Below are 21,969 nucleotides of genomic sequence, written 5' to 3' on the forward strand. Positions count from 1 at the left end.
GTTATGTTGCAGTTGTATAACTTGCTATACTATAAGATGTTGGTAAGGCCACATTTAGTGTAATGTGTTCAGTTATGGGCAGCATAGGAAATATGTTGTTGAGCTGGAAAGGGTACAGAGAAGATTTACGAGGATGTTGCCAGGACTAGAGGGTCTGAGCTATAGACAGAGGTTGAATAGGTTAGGCGCTATTCCTTGGAGCGCTGGAGGATGAGGGGTGATCTTATAGAGAAATTAAAATCACTAGAGAAATAGATCGGGTAGATGCACAGAGTCTCTTGCACAGAGTAGATGAATCGAGGATCAGAGGACATAGATTTAAGGTGAAGGGGAAAAGATTTAATAGGAATCTGAGGGGTAACTTTTCCACACAAAGGGTGGTGGGTGTATAGAACAGGCAGCCACGGGAGGCAGGGACTATCCCAATGTTTAAGAAACAGTTAACAGGTACATGGATAGGACAGGTTTGGAGATTTATGAGCTTAATGTGGACAGGTGGAACCAGTGTAGCTAGGACATGTTGGCCAGTGTGGGCATTGAGCCGAAGGGCCTGTTTCCACGCTGCACACCCGGTTGACAGGTCGGAAGACTTCATGAACTTCATGTTCCTCCAAAAAAAATATATTAGCTGCAGTGCACTTTAGTTGTTAATTTGCTAGTATCTGTTCGATAGCATCATAGTTAGATATAGCACAATAAGATAAAAGATAAAGATCAGGATGAGTGAGTGGCCAATGAGAACAAGCAAAATTGGATGAACACCTTATACGCCATGACAAAACTCAGAAAAGCTTCACCAAAGGTGGCTATAGACAGTGGTGAGATATGATCCCACAGAACCAGATATGGATGTTCAGTTTTCCAACAGTACAGTATTGCTTGCATCAGGAAGACTTTTCCAGGTCCGCCACTTTGTAATGGTGCATTCTTTTCACTTCTGCAATTCAAAATTACAGCTTTCCTAGGACACGTGCTTCATTCACTGCAACTGTGTTGCAATTCAAGCTGCTGATCCTTGAATCATTCCAATCCATAGAGATGCATTTGTTGGGCTGTCATGTCATCTACTTAATTAGGCAAGTAATTACCATTAAATGATGTTACTCTCAGGCCTTCCTGTTCCAAACGGAACAATATTGCTCAGCTGGATTCTTAGAAAACACATATCTGAAAGTACTTAATTTGCATGTTCAAAAGATTTAAGAGCAACATTGATTTAGAGAGCTCATCCAGGTGGTGATCAATGTGCCTCATATAATTATGTACATTGTTAATTATCAATCCAAAGACCCTTTATTCAAAGGTTTGCAATGACAAGCCATGGGACTAAATTGGAGGTGGGTATATGGAATGAGCTGCCAGAGGTGGTAGGTAGTAGTGGCACAAACTATAACATTTAAAAAGACGTAAACAGCTACATGGATAGAAAAGATTGAGGGATTAAGGCCAAACGTGGGCAGGTGGGACAAGTGTGGATGGGCATCTTGGTCAGCAAGGGCAAGCTGGGCTGAAGGGCGATTTCTTGACTGGTAATGAGGAAAATGAAATGACCATGCAAATACGATATTGCAACATATTTTTTGTTGTTCTTCAGGGTAGAGAACTGCTACTCCAATGTTTTCTACATCCGACGACTCTAAGCCTCAAAGGCAATAATGGACAAGCTATATTAGCTGCCTTGCAGTATTGTTTGCATTTATTAAAAACAATAATGTATTTGGAAGTAAAAACATGTTTGCTTAAAAAATTGAATGTAAATAAAAATACGACTTCTTGGTATCCTGGATCTCTATGAAATAAAACAAGATAATTAAGATTCAATACAATTTAGTTGCAGTTCTGTGCTTCAAGCACCCCGTCCCAAAAACACCAGCAACCCCGACTCCACACCACCATGTGCATGATCTATACTCTTCGCTAATCTCCCAACGCGACCTGACATTCCAACACCCATCACAACCATGACCTCTCATTCCCAACTGCAAAACACCAAAGACCACCACCAAATTCCAGTTGACATCTCTCATTCACACACCCGCTTCCAATGCACAACCCTCCTTTCCACTCTTGGGACTTACCTGAATTCCTTTGGCATTGATGAATAATGCACAGGAAAGATTTTTATCTTGTGTAACATCAGTTCAAAACTTTTGAGTCCTAGGGTCTTCCATGCTACTAAATCACTGAATATGAACATTCCCTAGCTCGCCACACTACAAATGTTGAACATGCTTTTACAAGCACCAATGACATTCTAAGTAAATTAACTGTGCCAGATTCCTTAGAAACTGTCTGCATTTTGCCCCCAAAAATTGTTTTAATTGCTAACAATGTTGACGGGGAGTTTGGTGATAACAACCAACAAACAGTTGGCTTCAAAATCAAATTTAAAAAAAAATATTATTAATACAGAGAACAAGTTCTCCAGTCAGTTTGACCACAGTTGTAGAGAGTTTCTCAGAAGTGAAGATTATGGCAAGTCACAATGCTGGCAGTAGTGTGCACAAGCCCTGATGTGGTCATGCTAAATATACAACAATGTGTACAATGTAATAAATGTGACATGAGATAAAGGAGTTGCAAGGCCTTGTCACTGAAAAAAACCCCGGAAACAAACAAGTTCTCCTATAACAGTGAGTGGTTACACAAGGAGAAACCCCAACTAATCAGTGGAAAGATTTAATGCAGAAATGTGTGCAATGGGGGCAATTCAAGCCAAATGGTACAACTTTAAAGTGAGTGCAAGGCACACATCTTGATATTTACTCAGGGCTATTAAAAGTGTAAAGAGAAAGGGGGAGGGGTAGTAATGTGGACTAGAATCTATAGAAGAACATCACTACGTAATTCGAGGGGTTAGTGTGGAGTGACTAATGTATGAAGTAAATTGTGGGTTGTAGATTACATTGAGGCAGACACTGATTCACTTTAATTAAAGAAAGCAGAACTTTAGGACTTGAATCAAAAGAGCTGAATATGACGGAGGAGGAAGGAATTAGAAGCCAAAGATTGCAGGGTAGTGGGACATCAATTGGATTTCAGGAGTCTGAGATCAGAACAATGTGGGAACAGTAAAGCAGGAAGATTATTTAGTTTGGAGGGAAAAACCCTTTCTCCATCTGGCTATGCCTCAATTGTAATGATCTCAATGTTCCTATGTTCCTTCCTGCTGGACTTCTTAGTCCTGAGAAGAATCACCAAGAGAGATCAAAAAGAAAACAGATAAAATAAAGGGGCTCCTTCAAGCTTCTTCCTGATCCATCCAAAATATAACAATTACAGCACGGAAACAGGCCATCTCGGCCCTACAAGTCCGTGCCGAACAAATTTTTTTTCCCCTTAGTCCCACCTGCCTGCACTCATACCATAACCCTCCATTCCCTTCTCATCCACTAGTTGAACGCATATTAATCAACGTTCTAATTCATTTCCATTAAAACTAGAAATGTATATAGAAACATCCTGGATTTTGGGGAGTAATGAGGACAAATTAGGGTATTTAAAACAGAGAGCTAGTGTGAATGCAGAAGTCTGAATGTTGTTTTTAAGGATTTGTTGTGAGCCAGCAGTCTGCACTTGTATGATGGGCTCAAAATTCAGTGGCAGCACAATACTCGACTAAATACCCACAAATTACCATGCAATTTCATCTGTATTTTTTGTGTTGCTTTTTTTAAAGATATAACCAGTATTGTTCCCTGGATTTTAATGAAAGGGTGGTTGGGGAGATTCAGGCATGAGATAAAATTGGCTCTAATTTCTGCAAGGAGGCAGAATAGTTTATGCTGACATGAACAAATCACACCTAATCCAATACTACTACGATTTCGTCCAGGACAACATTAGGTTAATAAGGAAGCAGGGGCTACAGGAGGTTTTCCGATGTCACTGGCATGGGAATGTATTACCATCCTTTTATCATCACTAGGTATAAGTTCCTGAAACTCTTTCACTAATAGGACTATATGAGTACTTTTACATGAAGGACAGCAAAGGTTGAAGAAAGCAGCTCAACAACATTTTTCATGAGTTATTAAGGATGGGCAATAAATGCTCGTCTAGCCAGCAATACCCACATCCTGTAAATAAATTACAAAAATTATTTACACAAAAATATGTTGTCAAAGTATTTGTAAAATTGATGTGGTTGAGATATCAGCTGTATAAATAGAAGTTCAACTGGGATTTGATGAATAAATGGGAGTCAGAAATTGTGGCAGAAGCTGAAGGCAGAATAATCACCTGGTCTGGATGATTCCTTTGAGAGTTAGCTTGGGGCAAAATTGCAGAATTACTGTATTTACCTATCCTCAAAGTTATGACAATGCCCAGGACTGGATCGTAGTAAATATTATAACTTAGTTTAAAGTTGGATAACAAAGATAAACACTTTATCAAGCTAGTTGGTTTCACTTCTGAGATAAAGATGCTATTAGAAGCAATTTTTTAGGGACAAAATAGTCATCTGACAAGACCATGTCAAGAAAGCCAAATAATATGCAATCATGAATCTCATCGTCTTTATTGAATGCTGTTGAGGCCAATGCCGTTGACTTTGTGCACATGGACTTTTAAAAGATGTTTTATAAAGTGCCACTTACTGTTAGACAGCACTACCTGTATACATATTAAAATGTAAATGAGCCAGTGCCTAACTTGATTAAGTTGTAGATCCAAAATTAATGCGTCAAATCTGACCCAAAGATTCAATGGGTCAGATTACAAGCTGTCTCAATGCAAGCTATTTTTACTGAGATTTCATTTTTTGTTAACTTGTGTTCCGATTTTTGTAATTTGATCAGAAGAATAAATTTCTCACATTATTATGTGCACCGTTTACCGAGGATGTGGTAAGACCCATATTCACCTGTTTTGTACCTAAAGTGAAAGAGGATAAAGAGGTTTGATCTCTCTGAAGACATGTTGGTTCCCAGGTGTCATCTCTTCTGATCCGATGCTGAAACAAAGCCAATGCATTGTTGAAAACACAACAGTCCAATTTTGAAGAAAGAGAAAGAGCGATCCACGGTGTGTCAGAATATTGATGATAAATCATCCTTTTGACTCATTCACTAAGTAATGAGGTGGATCAGTTACAAAACATTAAAAAAATCTTGGATATGCACTGAGGTTGCATGATTATAATTGGCTGAATTACGCAGTTGAATTGGCATTGCCTCAACTGGGGCTCTTATCAACCTGCATTATCCAGTAGAAAAGTATGCACTCCATCAGACAAAGAAGATGTCACTTCAAATCTGAAGTTAAGGGGCTATCCCACGGGTGACATAATCCACGAGTCACCAAGAGTGTGTTGGACCTTCAAGCTGAAGGTCAGTCGCCTGGAAAGCCTAGTTGGATCGAGCGTCCGCGTTGAAACCGCGAGCACACACACACCACACACACACACACACACACACACACACACACAGCGAAGGCCAGGGAAAGCGGGGGACGCTGTCTGCGCGATGAAGAGGACGGTAAACGGCTGCACAGTAACGGTAAGTCCTTCATAATTTGGTCTCCTAATCTGAGTAAAGACATTCTTGCCGTAGAGGGAGTACAGAGAAGAATCACCAGACTGATGTCAAGTCCTGGGATGTCAGGACTTTCATATGAAGAAAGACTGGATAGACTCGGTTTGTACTCGCTAGAATTTAGAAGATTGAGGGGGGATCTTATAGAAACATACAAAATTCGTAAGGGGTTGGACAGGCTAGATGCAGGAAGATTGTTCCCGATGTTGGGGAAGTCAGAACAAGGGGTCACAGTTTAAGGATAAGGGGGAAATCTTTTAGGACCAAGATGAGGAAAACATTTTTCACACAGAGAGGGGTGAATCTCTGGAATTCTCTGCAACAGAGGGTAGTTGAGGCCAGTTCATTGGCTATATTTAAGAGGGAGTTAGATGTGGCCCTTGTGGCTAAAGGGATCAGGGGGTATGGAGAGAAGGCAGGTACAGGATACCGAGTTGGATGATCAGCCATGATCATATTGAATGGCGGTGCAGGCTCAAAGGGCCGAATGGCCTACTCCTACACCTATTTTCTATGTTTCTATATATATATATATAAAACTCCAGTCATATTCACGTCATATCTATCTATATACATAAAACTCTGATCTTGTGTGTGTGTGTGTTCGAAAACACAACGTGCTAACAGTGAAAATTTTACATATTCCGACAGAGATTTACCTCATTTCAAAAATTGCCTTATCTGAAAATGTGTTTCATTATTTCTTGAGTTTTTAAAATTAAAATCCCTCCTCCCCCTCCCTCCCCCCTCTCCTTCCCTCATCCCTCCAGATGGGTGAGGGGGAGAGGGGGAGAGGGGGCGGAACCTCGCGTGGGCCCGAGCGAGGCACGGAGCGATCTGTGGACGGTGAAAAGCAGCAGGGGAACCAGCCGACTTCTGCTAAGGGAAGGGCACCCACCAGCGTGACAGAGCCGGGCTGGGCTGGGGGGGGGGGACAGACGATCGGGCCTCCCCGGAGAGGAGAGATGGGAGGTGCGGGGCTTCACGAGCTGTGCCAACAGTAAGGAAAAGCTTTTTCAGCGCGCGTGAGCGATCTGCAGAACAAAGATCCTATAGCGGAACTGAGCTGTAGGGTCTGCTGCAGAACCTACTCGATCTTTCTGCGCCTTTTAAAGATCGGGGGGTGGGGGTGACCTAACTCGTGCAAAACAGCGGATATTTAGTCCAGCCGAGCCGGCCGGGGGGGGGGGGGGGGGGGGGGGCTGGGGGGGGGGGGCCGGAGTGCTATGGGGGGGCGGCCGGGGGCAGGGGGGGGGGTCGGAGGGAGGGGGGGGGGGGAGCTCCAACCACCCGGGGCGGGGGGTTTGGGGGGGGGGGATTGTTTTTAAAAGGGCCGGGGGGGGGGGGGGGGGGGGGGGGGGGGGGGGGGGGGGGGGGGGGGGGGGGGGGGGGGGGGGGGGGGGGGGGGGGGGGGGGGGGGGGGGGAGGCAGAGGCAGAGATTGGTGGGCATGTGGGCATTGTGACGTCAGAAGCTGATGAGCGGCGATTATATTTAAAAAATTTAATTTTGTGAACAATTTTATTCAAAATCTGGGGAAATAATTGACCAAGGAGTGGATTTCTGAACTCATGTTAAATCCCTACTGAAATATGTAAAAATGTCTGCGTTTTTGCGTCTGGTTTTCGAGGAAATACGTTTCAAAGGCAAAATGACACACACCCACACAGTTTTAAAAGTATATAGATATGAGATGGTAGAATAATATGGTTTAAAGAGACAGCAGCACGGAATTAGGCTCCCCATGGAGTAATATAAGCATTGAACTAGTGTTGAGATGGCGCTTAGTTTTTCGATCTCATTTTCTAATTAGCTTAATTAATTAATGTGCAACGTTTGGCACGAGATATGACTTCCTTCTCAATTATATTTTATCTAAATCTGTGCCAAATTTCAAGTAGATCCCAGAGATGGGTCACGAAAGTCAAATTCTAGACACATTTTCGATGCTCGGCCCATAGCCTAAAAGTTAAATATCCTTTTCTGGCAAGAAATTGAATTTTAATAGTTATTTTTCTTAAATAGTTTTTCCTTCAAAAATACTATACACTATCACCTGCAATTGCAGAAAACATTCTTACACACCTCCAGAGATTTAAAAGAAAGTTTAGTTCAAAACACTTACTTCCACAGAGCCTATTTTCTTGGACCTTTGCAGTGGGGATTTTCGATGTATATAAATGGGATCTGAGACCATTGGCCTGAACGCCACTGTTGACTTTTCAGCAACTTCCCTGCTTGAAACGGAGTCATCATCATTGTCAATATTCAGGAAGATTTTGGATCCAGTGTCACTCTATTATTAAAAGACACATTGTCATTTATAAGAACAATTTCTGTGTATTTTCTTCCAATAAGCAAAGGAGAATTATTACCTGCTTCATAAAAAGTCTTGATGAACACATACAAGCACACTTCTCCATTTAATAATATGCAATAATAGACTCTCCAAATTATGGTTATATGTACACAAGATGGGCAATAACCTAAGCCATGTTCAGTTTAACTTGTTGCAAAGTTGGAGTATTACATTAATAATTACACTGATAACCCTATCTGACTCAACAGGAAAATAGCAGGATTTGTGGCTTAAGATTGATCTATTTTTTTGGTAGGGAATTTCCACTTGGTGGTTAACTCGTAATTGGTTGTGGGGCACTAACGTAGAACCTAGCATGAAGGAGAAAGGCTAGAAGAAATTGAGAAACCTTAGAAAGCTCACCTTCTCCTCCCCTATCAGGATTCTGAAGGAAACATTCCTTCTACTATACTCTGGTTCCCCCTTGCACCCGCTCCTTCTCACAGCACTTTCCCATCAAGCCAGAGGAGATGTAATGAATGCTCCTCCACATCTTCCCTTCCGACCAATCAGGCACCCAAATAATTCTTATAGGTGAAGCAGTAATTCACTTATACCTCTTCGGGATCGCCTCGGCGCAGAGGGAGAATAAGAAGGGAAGAGACAAAGACTTAAGACTTTTGCCTTCCATCACAGTGAGGAGGTGCCTGGTGAACTCCATATAACCATATAACAATTACAGCACGGAAACAGGCCGTCTCGACCCTTCTAGTCCGTGCCGAACACGTATTCTACCCTAGTCCATATACCTGCGCTCAGACCATAACCCTCCATTCCTTTCCCGTCCATATAACTATCCAATTTATTTTTAAATGATAAAAACGAACCTGCCTCCACCACCTTCACTGGAAGCTCATTCCACACAGCCACCACTCTCTGAGTAAAGAGGTTCCCCCTCATGTTACCCCTAAACTTATGTCCCTTAATTCTCAAGTCATGTCCCCTTGTTTGAATCTTCCCTACTCTCAGTGGGAAAAGCTTATCCACGTCAACTCTGTCTATCCCTCTCATCATTTTAAAGACCTCTATCAAGTCCCCCCTTAACCTTCTGCGCTCCAAAGAAAAAGCCCTAACTTGTTCAACCTTTCTCTGTAACTTAGTTGCTGTAACCCAGGCAACATTCTAGTAAATCTCCTCTGTACTCTCTCTATTTTGTTGACATCCTTCCTATAATTAGGCGACGAAAATTGTACACCATACTCCAGAATTGGCCTCACCAATGCCTTGCACAATTTTAACATTACATCCTGTAGACTAGTGCATGTTCCTTTTTGATCAGCTCCCTCAGGGGTGCACTCAGCTCGCTGAGGTCGGGAATGAATTTCTTCAGGTAGTTCACCATGCCCAGAAAGCGCTGCAGGCTGGGCACGTCGGCGGGTGCAGACATCCCAGAGACCGCAGCCGTCTTCTGCGGGTCGGGCTTCAGCCCCTCAGCAGTGAAGACGTGGCCCACGTACTTGACCTCTGGGACGCGGAAACGGCACTTCTTAGGGTTGAGCTTAAGGTTGATCTCACGAGCCCTGACCAGGACTTGGCGGAGGTGGAGGTCGTGCTCAGCGACGTCCTTCCCGTATACCAGGATGTCATCGACTATGATAGCACACGGCAGACCGGCAAACAGCTGTTCCATGGTGCGCTGGAAGACTTCGCTGGCAGAATTGATCCCGAATGGCATACGAAGGAAACGGAACCTGCCGAAGGGTGTGCTGAAGGTAGTCAGGTATGAGGAACGTTCATCCAGCGGTATCTGCCAGAAAGAGCTCTTGGCATCGAGGACCGACCGAGAAGACAGTGGCCGGGCCAACCTGTACAGCGACGCCCTCCACCGTCCGCATGGGGTAGTGCGGGCGCTTGATGGCAAAGTTCATGTCCTTGGGGTTTATACAGGTTCGAATCTCACTCTTGTCCTTCTTTGCAGCAACAACCATGGTGGAGACCCACCGGGTGGGATCACTCACCTCCTTGAGGATGCCCACGGCCACCATGTGTCGCAGAGTCGACTCCACCTTGTCCTTCATGGCAAAGGAGACGCGGTGTGAAGGGCGGACCACAGGCTCGACAGCCGGGTCGACAACGATCCTGTAACTACAGGGCAGCCTGCCCAGCTCATCGTTGTAACGATCAGGGTACTCACACAGGGGGTCCAGGAGGGTCCGCACCTGGTGGATATCGCGGTGAAAGGAGACCAAACCGAGGTCCTGGCACGCAAGTGCGCCCAACAGCGTGATGTTCTCAGTGTCCAGCAGATAAAAAGTGAAGGGCCGAGCGGCCTTCAAAACCTTGCAGATAAGAGTTGCCTTCCCGACTGGTACGAGCACACCTCCCCCGTAGTCATGTAGACGGGAGTTGCCGGGAGTAACCTTCTCCCCAGACTGTATCTGTTTGAAGAGGCTCACTGACATAACATTGGCGAACGCCCCCGTGTCGACCCTTGCTGGGAAGGTCACCCCATTCACAGTAACACGCACGGAAGGATCCGTTATCAGTGCAGGTGCACCCAACAGTGAAGAAATGCTTGAATCATCATGGGAAGAGCTTGTATCAGAATCAGGGAGTTTGTCCGACTGGTACTGTGAACCGAGTGCGCTATCAGCCTCCCCAAGGTTGTTTAGCATTCTCCTGGGGCCAGTTACAGGTTTCCCATGGGAGCGGCAAGCGGCAGAGAAATGATTCTTCATAACCTTTAGCCCCCCCGATTTCTTCCTCTCTGCCTGCCGCTCCTCGCATGCCCCGAACTCTGCCCTCTCAGCTCTATGTGCCCCGCTCCCCCACTGCCAGCCCACCCTCGCCTGTTCACGTATCCGGCCCTGTGCCAGCTTCCCCTCCCCGATCTCCACGCCTTCCCTCTCCTGCCCGTTCTCCGGCTCGGTTGCCCGCTCCTGCTCCTGCTGTTTCTGCGGAGAAGGGGGAGGGCGGGTTGCGTACCCGCTCCGGGAGGTTGGTCAAGCCGCCTGTACGTTGCGGGGAATTTGTTTAACTGTTGCCTGACTATGTGTGTGGTGAACTGCTTGTAGCGTATGAGTCGTGGTCGCCCTGTCACTGCTGTACTGCTTTGTTTCCAAGGGGAAGGATGTAGACTAGTGCATGTTCCTTTAACACAGTGACCTCACCACTACTAACCACTCCCCATATCACCAGTATAATTGTAACCTCCCCACCTCCAGATCGCTCTCTAGCTCCGGTGAAAGACCACGGACAGCTAGGGCAGGAATGTGTATGAATAGTAATGCGTGTGTGTTTGGTAATAAAATAGTAGTGAAGACTTAGTGTGTTTCCACTCGTCTTTACACATCCCAACTTCTATACTCAATGCTCTGATTTATAAAGGCCAGCACACCAACAGAGAATAGAGAATAGTTTCTTTATTGTCATTGTAACATGAACCATGTACAACGAAATTTAAAAATGTCAGCCAGTCAGTGCACCATTCAAACATTTCTAAAAGCTAACGATACATAAAAAGCTTTCTTTACCACCCTGTCTACATGAGATTCCACTTTCAGGGAACTGTGCACAGTTATTCCCAGATCCCTCTGTTCACCTGCATTCTTCAATTCCCTACCATTTACCATGTACGTCCTATTTTGATTTGTCCTGCCAAGATGTAGCACCTCACACTTATCAGCATTAAACTCCATCTGCCATCTTTCAGCCCACTCTTCCAACTGGCATAAATCTCTCTGTAGACTTTGACAATCTACTTCATTATCCACAACCCCACCTATCTTAGTATCATCTGCATACTTATTAATCCAATTTACCACACCATCATCCAGATCATTGATGTACATGACAAACAACAGTGGACCCAACACAGATCCCTGTGGCACCCCACTAGTCACTGGCCTCCAACCTGACAAACAGCCATCCACCATTACTCTCTGGCATCTCCCATTCAGCCACTGTTGAATCCATCTTGCTACTCCACCATTAATACCCAACAATTGAACCTTCTTAACCAACCTTCCGTGAGGAACCTTGTCAAAGGCCTTACTGAAGTCCATATATACAACATCCACTGCTTTACCCTCATCGATTTCCCGAGTAACCTCTTCAAAAAATTCATGAAGATTAGTCAAACATGACCTTCCAGGCACAAATCCATGTTGACTGTTCCTAATCAGACGCTGTTTATCCAGATGCTTATATATATTATCTCTAAGTATCCTTTCCATTAATTTGCCCACCATTGACGTCAAACTAACAGGTCTATAATTGCTAGGTTTACTCTTAGACCCCTTTTTAAACAATGGAACAACATGCGCAGTACGCCAATCCTCCGACACTATTCCCATTTCTAATGACAATTGAAATATATAAACATAGCCCCTGCTATTTCTACACTAACTTCCACTGTGGTGGATGTTAATTTTTGTTTATTGTGTGTTTTTGTCATTTTTACTATATGTAGGACTGCAAGGCAACAAAATTTCATTCAGACCACAAGGTCTGAATGACAATAAAGGCTACTTTGACTTTTGACTTTGACTTCCAAGTTAGCGTACAGGTGACCCCTCAATCAGGGAGGGATTGTTTTTTTTTTAAATATATCTCAAGAATCAAGAGTGTTTTATTGTCATATGTCCCAGAGAGAACAATTCTCACTTGCAGCAGCACAACAAAATATGTAAACATATTTTGAACATCTTTAGATGGCGCCCATCTGTGGCGACATGTTGCAAGCAGCACAACAGAAAATACAGTATCTCGATTCTTTGGGTAATGACATGCAAATTCTACAAGGATGAATTTTAGTTACCCAAACATCTGTAATATGGCAGGTCAGATATAATGTATTTTGCGCTCACGAAATGATTTCTTCTACAGTGGAGAAATCAAAAGCAGTTTGGGTGGTTGGTTTGCAGAACACCTTTGTTTAGGCAACAAGGTTGACCTTGAGCTTCCTGTCAACTGTCACTGTGATTCTCCATCCCACTCCCAAACTGCCATCTCCGGCTTCAGCTTGCTTCATTGCTCGAATAGTGCCTGAAGTTAGCTCTGAGAATGCATTTCATCTACTGTCTGTCTGCATGGAAGCCCTCAGAACCTAACATTGAATTTAACAATTTCAGGTAACCACTTTTTATTTCTCCAAAGATGTTGTTCTTTCTGTCTCTTTCAACTTTCTTCCCACTGCCAGATTTAAAGTAATTGTTACCATAATATATTTGGTCTGCCTCCATATCGGATATTCTCTCCACTCTTTGCACTTAATATAATGGTCATTGTATTTCAAAGTATAAGATGCTTGAGCTGAAATGTTGATAAATATACAGTGTTGCTTGACTGTTCCAACATTTTTTCTATTTAGCTCTAACGTCCCTTCTATCTGTTCTTACTTTCAATCTTTGATGCCCAGGTCTCACTCACCATGGTAGTGAAATTCTCTACCAGATTAAAATCCCTTGCCTCTGTTTGTACCTGATAATGATCCTCTGATTACTCACAATTGAATGCAAAGAGGCACCTATTTCTCCACTCCCATTCCCCTAAATGCTAATTTCCAAACGCTCCAAATCCAATAATGACAAATTCCCCACCCAATGCGAATCAACTGCGCTGATCCCATCTATGACTTCCCCCTTAATGAAACCCCTCCCCTCCCATCTATTCCTTTCATGTTTTCATCTTCCAAAAAACGGATCCCACTTCTGGCCCTCTTCCAGGTTCCAATCCTTTGATTTCCCATTCTTCAATTCTCTATTAACTTGCCCTCTTAACTTGTCAATATACTTGCCAGGCCCAGGAGCAACCCCCTCAGGGCATCTTCAGCCCAACCCTCTCCCCTACGCAAAGGGTGTCCAAAGATGTGGATGGTGGGTGAGAAGTGCAGCCAGAAGGCAAGGAGCAGCCCCTTTAGGTATTGACACAGTGGCTGCAACCTCACACACTCCATACACACGTGGTACACAGATTCTTCCAGCCCGCAAAAGTGGCAGGCGGCTGGCGAGTTTGTGAACCGCGAGAGAAGCAGGTTGCAGGGAACTCCTCGGTGCTCTCCACCCCAGGTCCCCGATGTAGAGGGGGAGACTCCCAATGAGGGCCCTTATGGTAACCAGCTTGGAAGGGATGATGGTATTAAACGCTGAGCTGTAGTCTATAAATAACAGCCTGACGTAAGTGTTTTTATTGTCCAAGTGGTCCAATGCTGAGTGGAGAGCCAGTGAAATTGCATCCTCCATTGACCTGTTGTGGCGGAATGCGAACTGTAGTGGGTGGAGGTTCTTGTCGAGGTAGGAGTTGATGTGCACCATAACCAACCTCTCAAAGCACTTCATCACCACAGACCTTAGTACCACTGGTCGATAGTCATTGAGGCATGTCACCTTACTCTTCTTGGCAACCGATATTATTGATGCCCTCTTAAAGCAGGTGGGAACCTCAGACCTCAGAAGTGAGAGGTTGAAAATGTCCACAAAAACTCCTGCCAGTTGGTCTGCACAGGTCTTGAGAACTCACCCCCATGAAGGATCTTCTGAAGTCGGCCTCTGTGACTGTGACTGTAATACCATCAGGGCGAATGAGGGCTTGGGAAGGCACATCAGTGTTTTCCCTATCGAACCGTGGGTAGAACGCTTCAAGCTCGACAGGGAGTGATACTTCGCTGTCGTTTGAGCTGCCTCCTAATTTCGCCTTGTAGGTGCGGGCATTCAAGCCCTGCCACAGTTGCCGAACATCCGTCTCATCCTCAAGCTTAGAGCAGAAGTCCCTTTTGGCCTTTTTGACGGACGTCTGCCTGGGGTGGAATGTAGATCACGGTCAGGATGATGGAGGTGAATTCCATTCCCTCGGCAGGTAGAAGGGACGGCACTTCACAGCCAGGTGTTCCAGGTGTGGAGAGCAGGAGTTAGATAGGAGTGCCACATCTGAGCCCAACGCAGTTGAACACGAGACAGATGCCCCCTCCTCTCCCTTTCCCAGATGCCAGTGAACGGTCCATACGATGGATGGAGAAATCTTTAGACTGGACTGCTGAGTCTGGGGAGCTGGGGGCGAGCCATGTCTCTGTGAAACAGAACACAGAGCATTCCCTCAACTCCCTTTGGTAAAGCAGCCTTGACCTTAGGTCCTCCACTTTATTTTCAAGGGATTGTATGTTGGCTAGTAGGATGGTAGGGAGAGGCGGTCGAAGTCCCCTGTGCTTCACTCCTGCCCGACGACCACGTCTCCAGACACTATGGAGGCCTCCCCATTGTTTCCAGGTACTATATTTACTGTACCTGCTGTTTCTGTGAGGTCGCACTGGGACGGGATTCCCTTACAGTCAGCAGGTCCAGCTCCATTGCGATCGGTGTAATGGCAGACTATCATATCTTTCAGGTAATTAGCACCCTAGAGCTATTTGTAGGGGGGTGTCTTCCAAACGCATGCAAGCTCACTCAGAGACCTTCAGAGCTTCTTCTCAGATATAGCTTCAAAACACATTTTGATGAATAAATGCTTTATTGTTGATAGAAAACAGTAAGATGCATCCAAGTTTCTTCCGACTCCTTACTGCAATCTTCTTCGAACTCCAGCTTATTACTTTAGATATTAGAAAACTCCTCGTGTCACCGTAACACTGGCAAGATCCGCATGATCTCCTTTAGATCTCCCGTGGACCCTGCATGGCCCGCATGATCTCACATGATCTTACATGGTCGAAGGGATAATCTTACCCACGGTCTCTCCAAACTAATCTAAAAACTAAACTTCTGCACAAGCATCTAAGCTCCAAACACACCCAAAAACACGTCATAAATCCTACCCACAATATAACAGGCAGTCTAAAATTTAAAGGCACATGCCATCCTCAATGACATGCAAAACAGGCCAAATGGCCACTACAATCGGGGGTTCCCTCACAGTCGGCAGCACTAGCTCCGTTGCTGCTGGGAGATCCTGCCCGTCGGCCCCAGAGGTTTCCCCGATGTTTCCAGGTACAATACCCTATGATCCTCAGCCGGGTTGGGGATTCCCCAGCGATCAAGGGATTGCTTACAGTCGGCAACTCCCTTAACTGCGGGAGATCGCAATATCGCTAGTGACGTTAGATGCACTAGCAGGTTGTCCGTAACAGCACTGATTTCTGCCGTTTCTTTTATCCAGATAAGGTGTGAAAAATGTATTTTATTCTGTTCTGTTGCGCTGCTGGCAAAATGTCGCCACAGGCAGGCGCCATTACATTCAAATTACCGTATTTCCCAGCGTCCAAGGCACTAGTTTTTACTCTAAAATGAGGCACGAAAATGTACTCGCATCTTGGAGGCTGAAGGTTAGGCTGAGCAATGCTACTCTCGTAGCGACTGCTCCGTGGAACTTGCCACGCCGTCCACCCTCGAACATTGTGAAGTGGGAAGTGACTGTAAAAGGACAGCACCGCTGGTGGGGTGGGGGGGGGGAGAAAAAGAGATCCTTTCCACAGGGGGTGGGGAGTCTGGCCTGGGTCAGCCCGACCTGGGCTGTACAAAGTAGTAATCTTGGCTGGGCCGCCAGGGGTAAGGTTGGGGGGGGCGGGGCAGGAGCGTTGAGAAGGAGGGGGTCGGAGATCCTGCCAGCAACTCACTCACTCACCGCTGTTGCGGCGCTCTGGGCGCGGAGCCACCGCATTGTGGTCGGGGAGGGAAGTAGCTCGGGTGGCTGCGTGCGGCCTCCGGGACCGGACAGCGGAATCGGCCGCCACCTCAGCAGTTTCTGCCGGCTCGCCCGCCAGCCACGGTGTCCTTCAACACTGGTGCAACCGGTGGAGGTGGTGGTTGGCGGGTAGCTACTGGGCGGAAGGCTTCGATGCAGGTGCATCTTCATTGCCGGGAAATAAGGTACATTCACCTTTATCTTCCTTCCTTTTATTTTATTGCAAATACCATCCAGTCCAAATGCATAATGTGGAATTTTCTTAAATACATTTCTGTACACTTATCAAAAAATAAACAGGTTTATAATAACTAAGATGAGAGGATTTATCGTCAGAAACAACTACAAAATCTAATGTTAATGCTAATGCTTTTTTGAGTGCAATTTGAGCAAGAAAAACTGTTGTCCATGTAAGAATAACTGAATATAACACTCATTACAAAAATAAATACCTCACGAGATGCTGGTCTGTATCCAAAACCTGATGGAAGATTTTTATCTTCCTCACAGCCTTTAGCACCAGGACTGAAGTGCAATTCAACGTGAAATCTCTCTTCTGAAGTAAGTTCCTGAAAGTTAAAACCATGAAATAATAAATATTTCTAGGGATGATTGGGTAAGTTAAGTATTTAACTTGTAAATAAACCTTCTACAGAAAACCCAATGTTATGGGGTAAGGGGAGTTGTATACTTAGAAAACAGTCTGTATCATGATTTTCCACCAAGCTACGCACATGTGCATGTGTCAAGAAATACAAGTTGAAAATGATTTCTTTATTTGTGCTTCCCTCCCTCCTCCCCCCACGCCCCCCCCCCCCCCCCCCCTCCTCCCCGAATATAAATTCTATGAGCAATAATTTTATTCCATATCGATGAATTCTGTAAGGGTGTGTTTTCTAGAACCCTAATGGCCATAATGTGAGGGTCACCTGTACTTGAGGACAGTTGCTCTCTTATTTTTTCTTATTCTCTAACATTCAGGGACATTTGTACCACTTGGGCCGAAAGGATAACAACATATTTGTTTGATTGGCCTTTACTGAATGAGATAATCGATATGGTGCCCAAGCACAACTAATAGAAAATGCCTGGCCTCAGTTCAGCAGTTCTGTATAGTAATATAGCTGAATTGGCATGGGAGTATTAAATTATATTCTTAGCTCTGATACCTCATTTTATGATCCATTTGACAAAAGGTAAATAAAATGTTTTGAGCTCAAGACTGATTCCCTACTTGGATATTTAACCTACGCTGCTGTAGGCTATGGAATTATATTAATTAGTTGGCAAGATGGGCAGAGCAATGTTAGGTGTACTTAGATACTAAATAAGAAATGCTTAAACTGTCTTGTTTTATTGGATTTAAAATGGCATACTAGCTGCAATAAATTAAAAAAGGGCATTAATATACAAAAACAGTCTTTAATTTGCCTACCCAATTGTGCTTTGAATTGCACAACAAATGAAATGTCATAGAACTTAGTCAGCCAAAATACTTTGTCAAAAATATTTGATCAGAGTTTGTCAATTCAAGTGTAAAACAAATTTTCAAACTGTATGCACTACAAATGAAATGGGTAGCAGTCCTAAAACCACTATTCTTCCAAGCTTTTTATTTGTTTATTCAGTTTTCATAATCTGGCTGTCATTAGAAAGGCTAACATTTTGCATTCTCTAATTTATATAGAAAATGTACAATTTACTTTGCTGTTTCAGAAGGCATTAATAATCAATTACTTGGGTCTGGAGCCATATATGTGTCAGCCTGAACGACATTAATGAAACAGCTCTATTTTTATGTGGTCATCATTAACCAAGACAGCCACTAAACTATTTATTTTGCTAAACTAATCATTGAATTTGAATTCCACAGTTGCCTGAACTCACGTCCTTAAGTTTTAACTTTAGTTTTTAACATTAAAGTTTCAAAAGGTTGTTGAAGAACATGGTAAATATGGATTCCTATTGGTATTAGTATTGGTAATCACAGAACGCTGCTATAAATTACGCTGTCAGTAAAGATGACAATTAAACACTCTTGACCTATGTCAGTGAAATTCTATGAATATTTAGAGATAAGTTAAATACATGAATATTTTTTTTCTTGAGTACGCTTATTTAAGAGGGCCTTAGATGTTCATCCCTTCTTTACTCAGGGTGATCAGGGGTGTAATGGCTTCCAGAAGGCAGGGTGGACGGCAGGTTCATTGAGTCATTTATGATTGGATAGCCATGATCATAATGAATGGAGGTGTTATGGCTCGAAGGCAGGCAGGTGGGACTACTCCTGCACCTAAATGTGTTCTATGTTTTTATGTTTCTTGTATATCCGAGATGGCCTGTTTAAGCTTGTACAGTGCCTATAATTTATACCCCTACCACAATATAAACATTTAAATTCAAAATCAGTTTATTTTTTGATATCAGCATCTGTTTATTACTGCCTACATTATAATGAATGCAATTTCATGAAAGTATTACCTTATTTGGGTCTTCATACAACATGATAACAATCTGTGTCATGTAATTAAGTTCACTGGTATAGTTTAGATAGCCCATTGCCCTTTTCCACTGTTCATCTTTAATCTCCTGAAAGTTAAGCAGACTGAAAGTTACATCATTACCTAAAACATTTGACTATTCTTTGGATATATCATGGCTTTGATCTATTTGTTCCATACAAATCTGTGCATCAAACAATTGCATTTAAAAGGCTATTAAAACTATCACATTAATGCATTTTAGTCCTTTTCTAGATCTCAAAAAATGACGTAGCACCCAAGTGAAAAATATTAAATTACTTTCAAAGTAATTCATCTAAATTGCTTTTAGATGACAACATTTCAAGCAGGCTCTATCTGCCATGTAAGCCACTAGGAATATTCATCTTCCACTCTGGAAAGTTTAGTAAATTCTAAGTATAAAATTAGATTTTCTCTTTAAATTCTATGAACTGCATGTAAACATTTAATTCCTCGGCTTTTATTCTTTTATTACCCTTGACAACCAAATCATCAATCAATTGCTGTTTTGTTTTTTTCCCTTTTTCCTTCCACCCACAATATTTAATATGTAAAAGAATATGTGATTCTGTTCCATTCTGTTTGTAGTTTGTTTGTTTGTTTGTTTTTTTTGCACAAAGTCCGCGAGCATTGCCACTTTTCATTTCACTGCACATCTCGTATGTGTATGTGACGAATAAACTTGACTTGACTTAAACCTGGAATTCCATCTACAAAACTCCTGGCTCTTTCCTAAAGGAACCATTTTAACATTTACCATAGTACATTAACAAAGATTTTTGTACCTGTCCAAATGTCCCCTTCTTTAGTCATCCCCAAATGTTGACCAATTATGCTCAAGATTCTTGCTGTTATTCAATGAAGTAGGCTTGGTTACACTTGCAAATACGCATTATTTTTTCATTAATTTTTTCATTCTACCTGCAAATCATTGGTTTTAAAAACCTAGTCAAATGCCAGTGTTTCAACACTTACGTTACAAAGGGCACCGTAGCGCAGTATAGAAAGAAGCGAATGTACATGGCTCTCACTCGTAAAATACAACCGAGTGCGAACGTGTCGTTCTGGGGACATCACTCCTCTCGAGTATCTAGAGATAGGATGTACAATTTACATGAAGTAAACATACAGTATATCATACAAGGGATTGTAGACAATTTACTAGAAAATCAAACCTAGAAGATGCTAATTCTTGGACCTATTTAAGAAGCATCAAATGTATTGACTTCATCACCCCATCCCCCCCCCCCCCCCCCCCCCCCCCCCCGCAATGTGATCATTTCACTTGTGCAGTCCACTTCTTCACTCTGTCAAATCCAAGGATGCATAGACTTGAAAAAAGCCAATTAGTCATCCAGCACCATGGTTAATTTATATACAAGGCATCATTAGGCTTTTCTCTCCTTCACATAAGTTTACTTTCCGGATTTATCCAACATCAGGGGAGCAACTTGTGGTGTCACCACGATTGAGACCAACCAACACCTCTTCCCACTGAAAATCTATACCTCACCAACTCAATCCTCAAAAATCTCCCCATTGGGCCCCGAACCAATGGCTTCCTCTATCTTATCTCTCTATGTCCTTGCTCCAAGCCCATGAATCTGCTGTCCTGACAATCACTAAAATAGTGACTACTCATTGTCCTCATGCCTTCAGGTTTGCCTCCTCTGAACATGCCTCACCCCGAACCCCTTTTTTAAACTATTGTTTCCAGTACACACCTGACACCTCCCTCTCTTTTACTTACTCAATTCTCGCTAAGCATAGCTCCAGCCCTAACTCTCCTTGAATGTGTTTTAATGACATTTTTATTTCTGCACTCAGTGTCCAAATTGCCCTAAAATTAACACCAACACCCTTTGTGATTTTGATCATTGTGTAATTTATTCGTACACCATTCCTCTTCAATGCCTTTCCTTCATTTATTTGGACTGCTTATTCTTTTATCATCTAATCAAGGTGAAACACATCCAGCATTGCCTTTTCTTCCAATGGCACATTATTTCAGATGGAGCTATAACATTTCACCTTTGCTGTGCCCCCACCCCTACCTCCTCCTTATCTGCATGCAGTTCTTGGACAATCTCATTTATTGTCAGATTCATATACGCATTGACTTGGTGGAATATGTCACTAATGCTATAGAATTACTCGCCTTACATCCCCGAAGAACCACAAATTTGTTCAGATAAACATTACAAAGATACATAGACAATAGGTGCAGGAGTACGACTTTTCGGCTCTGTCAAGCTAACTGGTCTATAATTCCATGCTTTCTCTCTCTCTCCTTTCTTGAAAAGTGGGATAACATTAGCTACCCTCCAATCCACAGGAACTGATCCAGAATCTATAGAACAATGGAAAATGATCACTGATGCATCCATGATTTCTAGAGCCACCTCAATAGACAATTCCAGCTTTCTCCCCATACCCCCTGATTCCGCTAGCCCTAAGAGCTCTATTTAATTATCTTGAATGTATCCAGTGAACCGGCCTTCACTGCCTTCTGAGGCAGACAGTTCCACAAATATACAACTCTCTGTATGAAAATGTTTTTCCTCTCTAAATAGACAATAGGCAATAGGTGTAGGAGTAGGCCATTCGGCCCTTTGAGCCAGCACCGTCATTCAATGTGATCATGGCTGATCATTCCAAATCAGTACCCCGTTCCTGCCTTTTCCCCCATATCCCGCTATTTTTAAGAGCCCTATCTAGCTCTCTGTTGAAAGCATCCAGAGAACCTGCCTCCACCGCCCTCTGAGGAAGAGAATTCCACAGACACCACTCTCGGTGAGAAAAAGTGTTTCCTCGTCTCCGTTCTAAATGGCTTATTCCTTATTCTTAAATGACCAACCCCTCATTCTTAAACAGTTTGTTCTGGATTCCCACCAACATCGGGAACATGTTTCCTGCATCTTGCGTGTCCAATCCCTTAA

General features: G+C 43.5%; 1 protein-coding gene across 12 annotated transcripts in view; it reads right to left on the reverse strand.

Moving 5' to 3' along the window:
- ppip5k2 (diphosphoinositol pentakisphosphate kinase 2) overlaps positions 1 to 21,969 on the reverse strand; it is a 129,886-nt gene that overhangs the window by 40,674 nt on the left and 67,243 nt on the right. For 7 of the 12 annotated variants that reach the window (XM_055633251.1, XM_055633257.1, XM_055633256.1 and 4 more), the window contains exons 22-26: positions 20,006 to 20,120; positions 18,990 to 19,097; positions 16,961 to 17,077; positions 7,662 to 7,832; positions 4,868 to 4,957 (exon numbers count right to left, since the gene is read on the reverse strand). In XM_055633251.1, coding sequence (XP_055489226.1) covers positions 4,868 to 4,957; positions 7,662 to 7,832; positions 16,961 to 17,077; positions 18,990 to 19,097; positions 20,006 to 20,120 — 601 coding nt within the window. The remainder of the gene's footprint in view (positions 1 to 4,867; positions 4,958 to 7,661; positions 7,833 to 16,960; positions 17,078 to 18,989; positions 19,098 to 20,005; positions 20,121 to 21,969) is intronic. The other 5 variants (XM_055633254.1, XM_055633260.1, XM_055633258.1 and 2 more) reach the window with 1 other exon arrangement.

This window comes from Leucoraja erinacea, chromosome 3 (assembly GCF_028641065.1).
Source record: "Leucoraja erinacea ecotype New England chromosome 3, Leri_hhj_1, whole genome shotgun sequence".
In the NCBI taxonomy this organism is placed as follows: Eukaryota; Metazoa; Chordata; class Chondrichthyes; order Rajiformes; family Rajidae; genus Leucoraja; species Leucoraja erinaceus.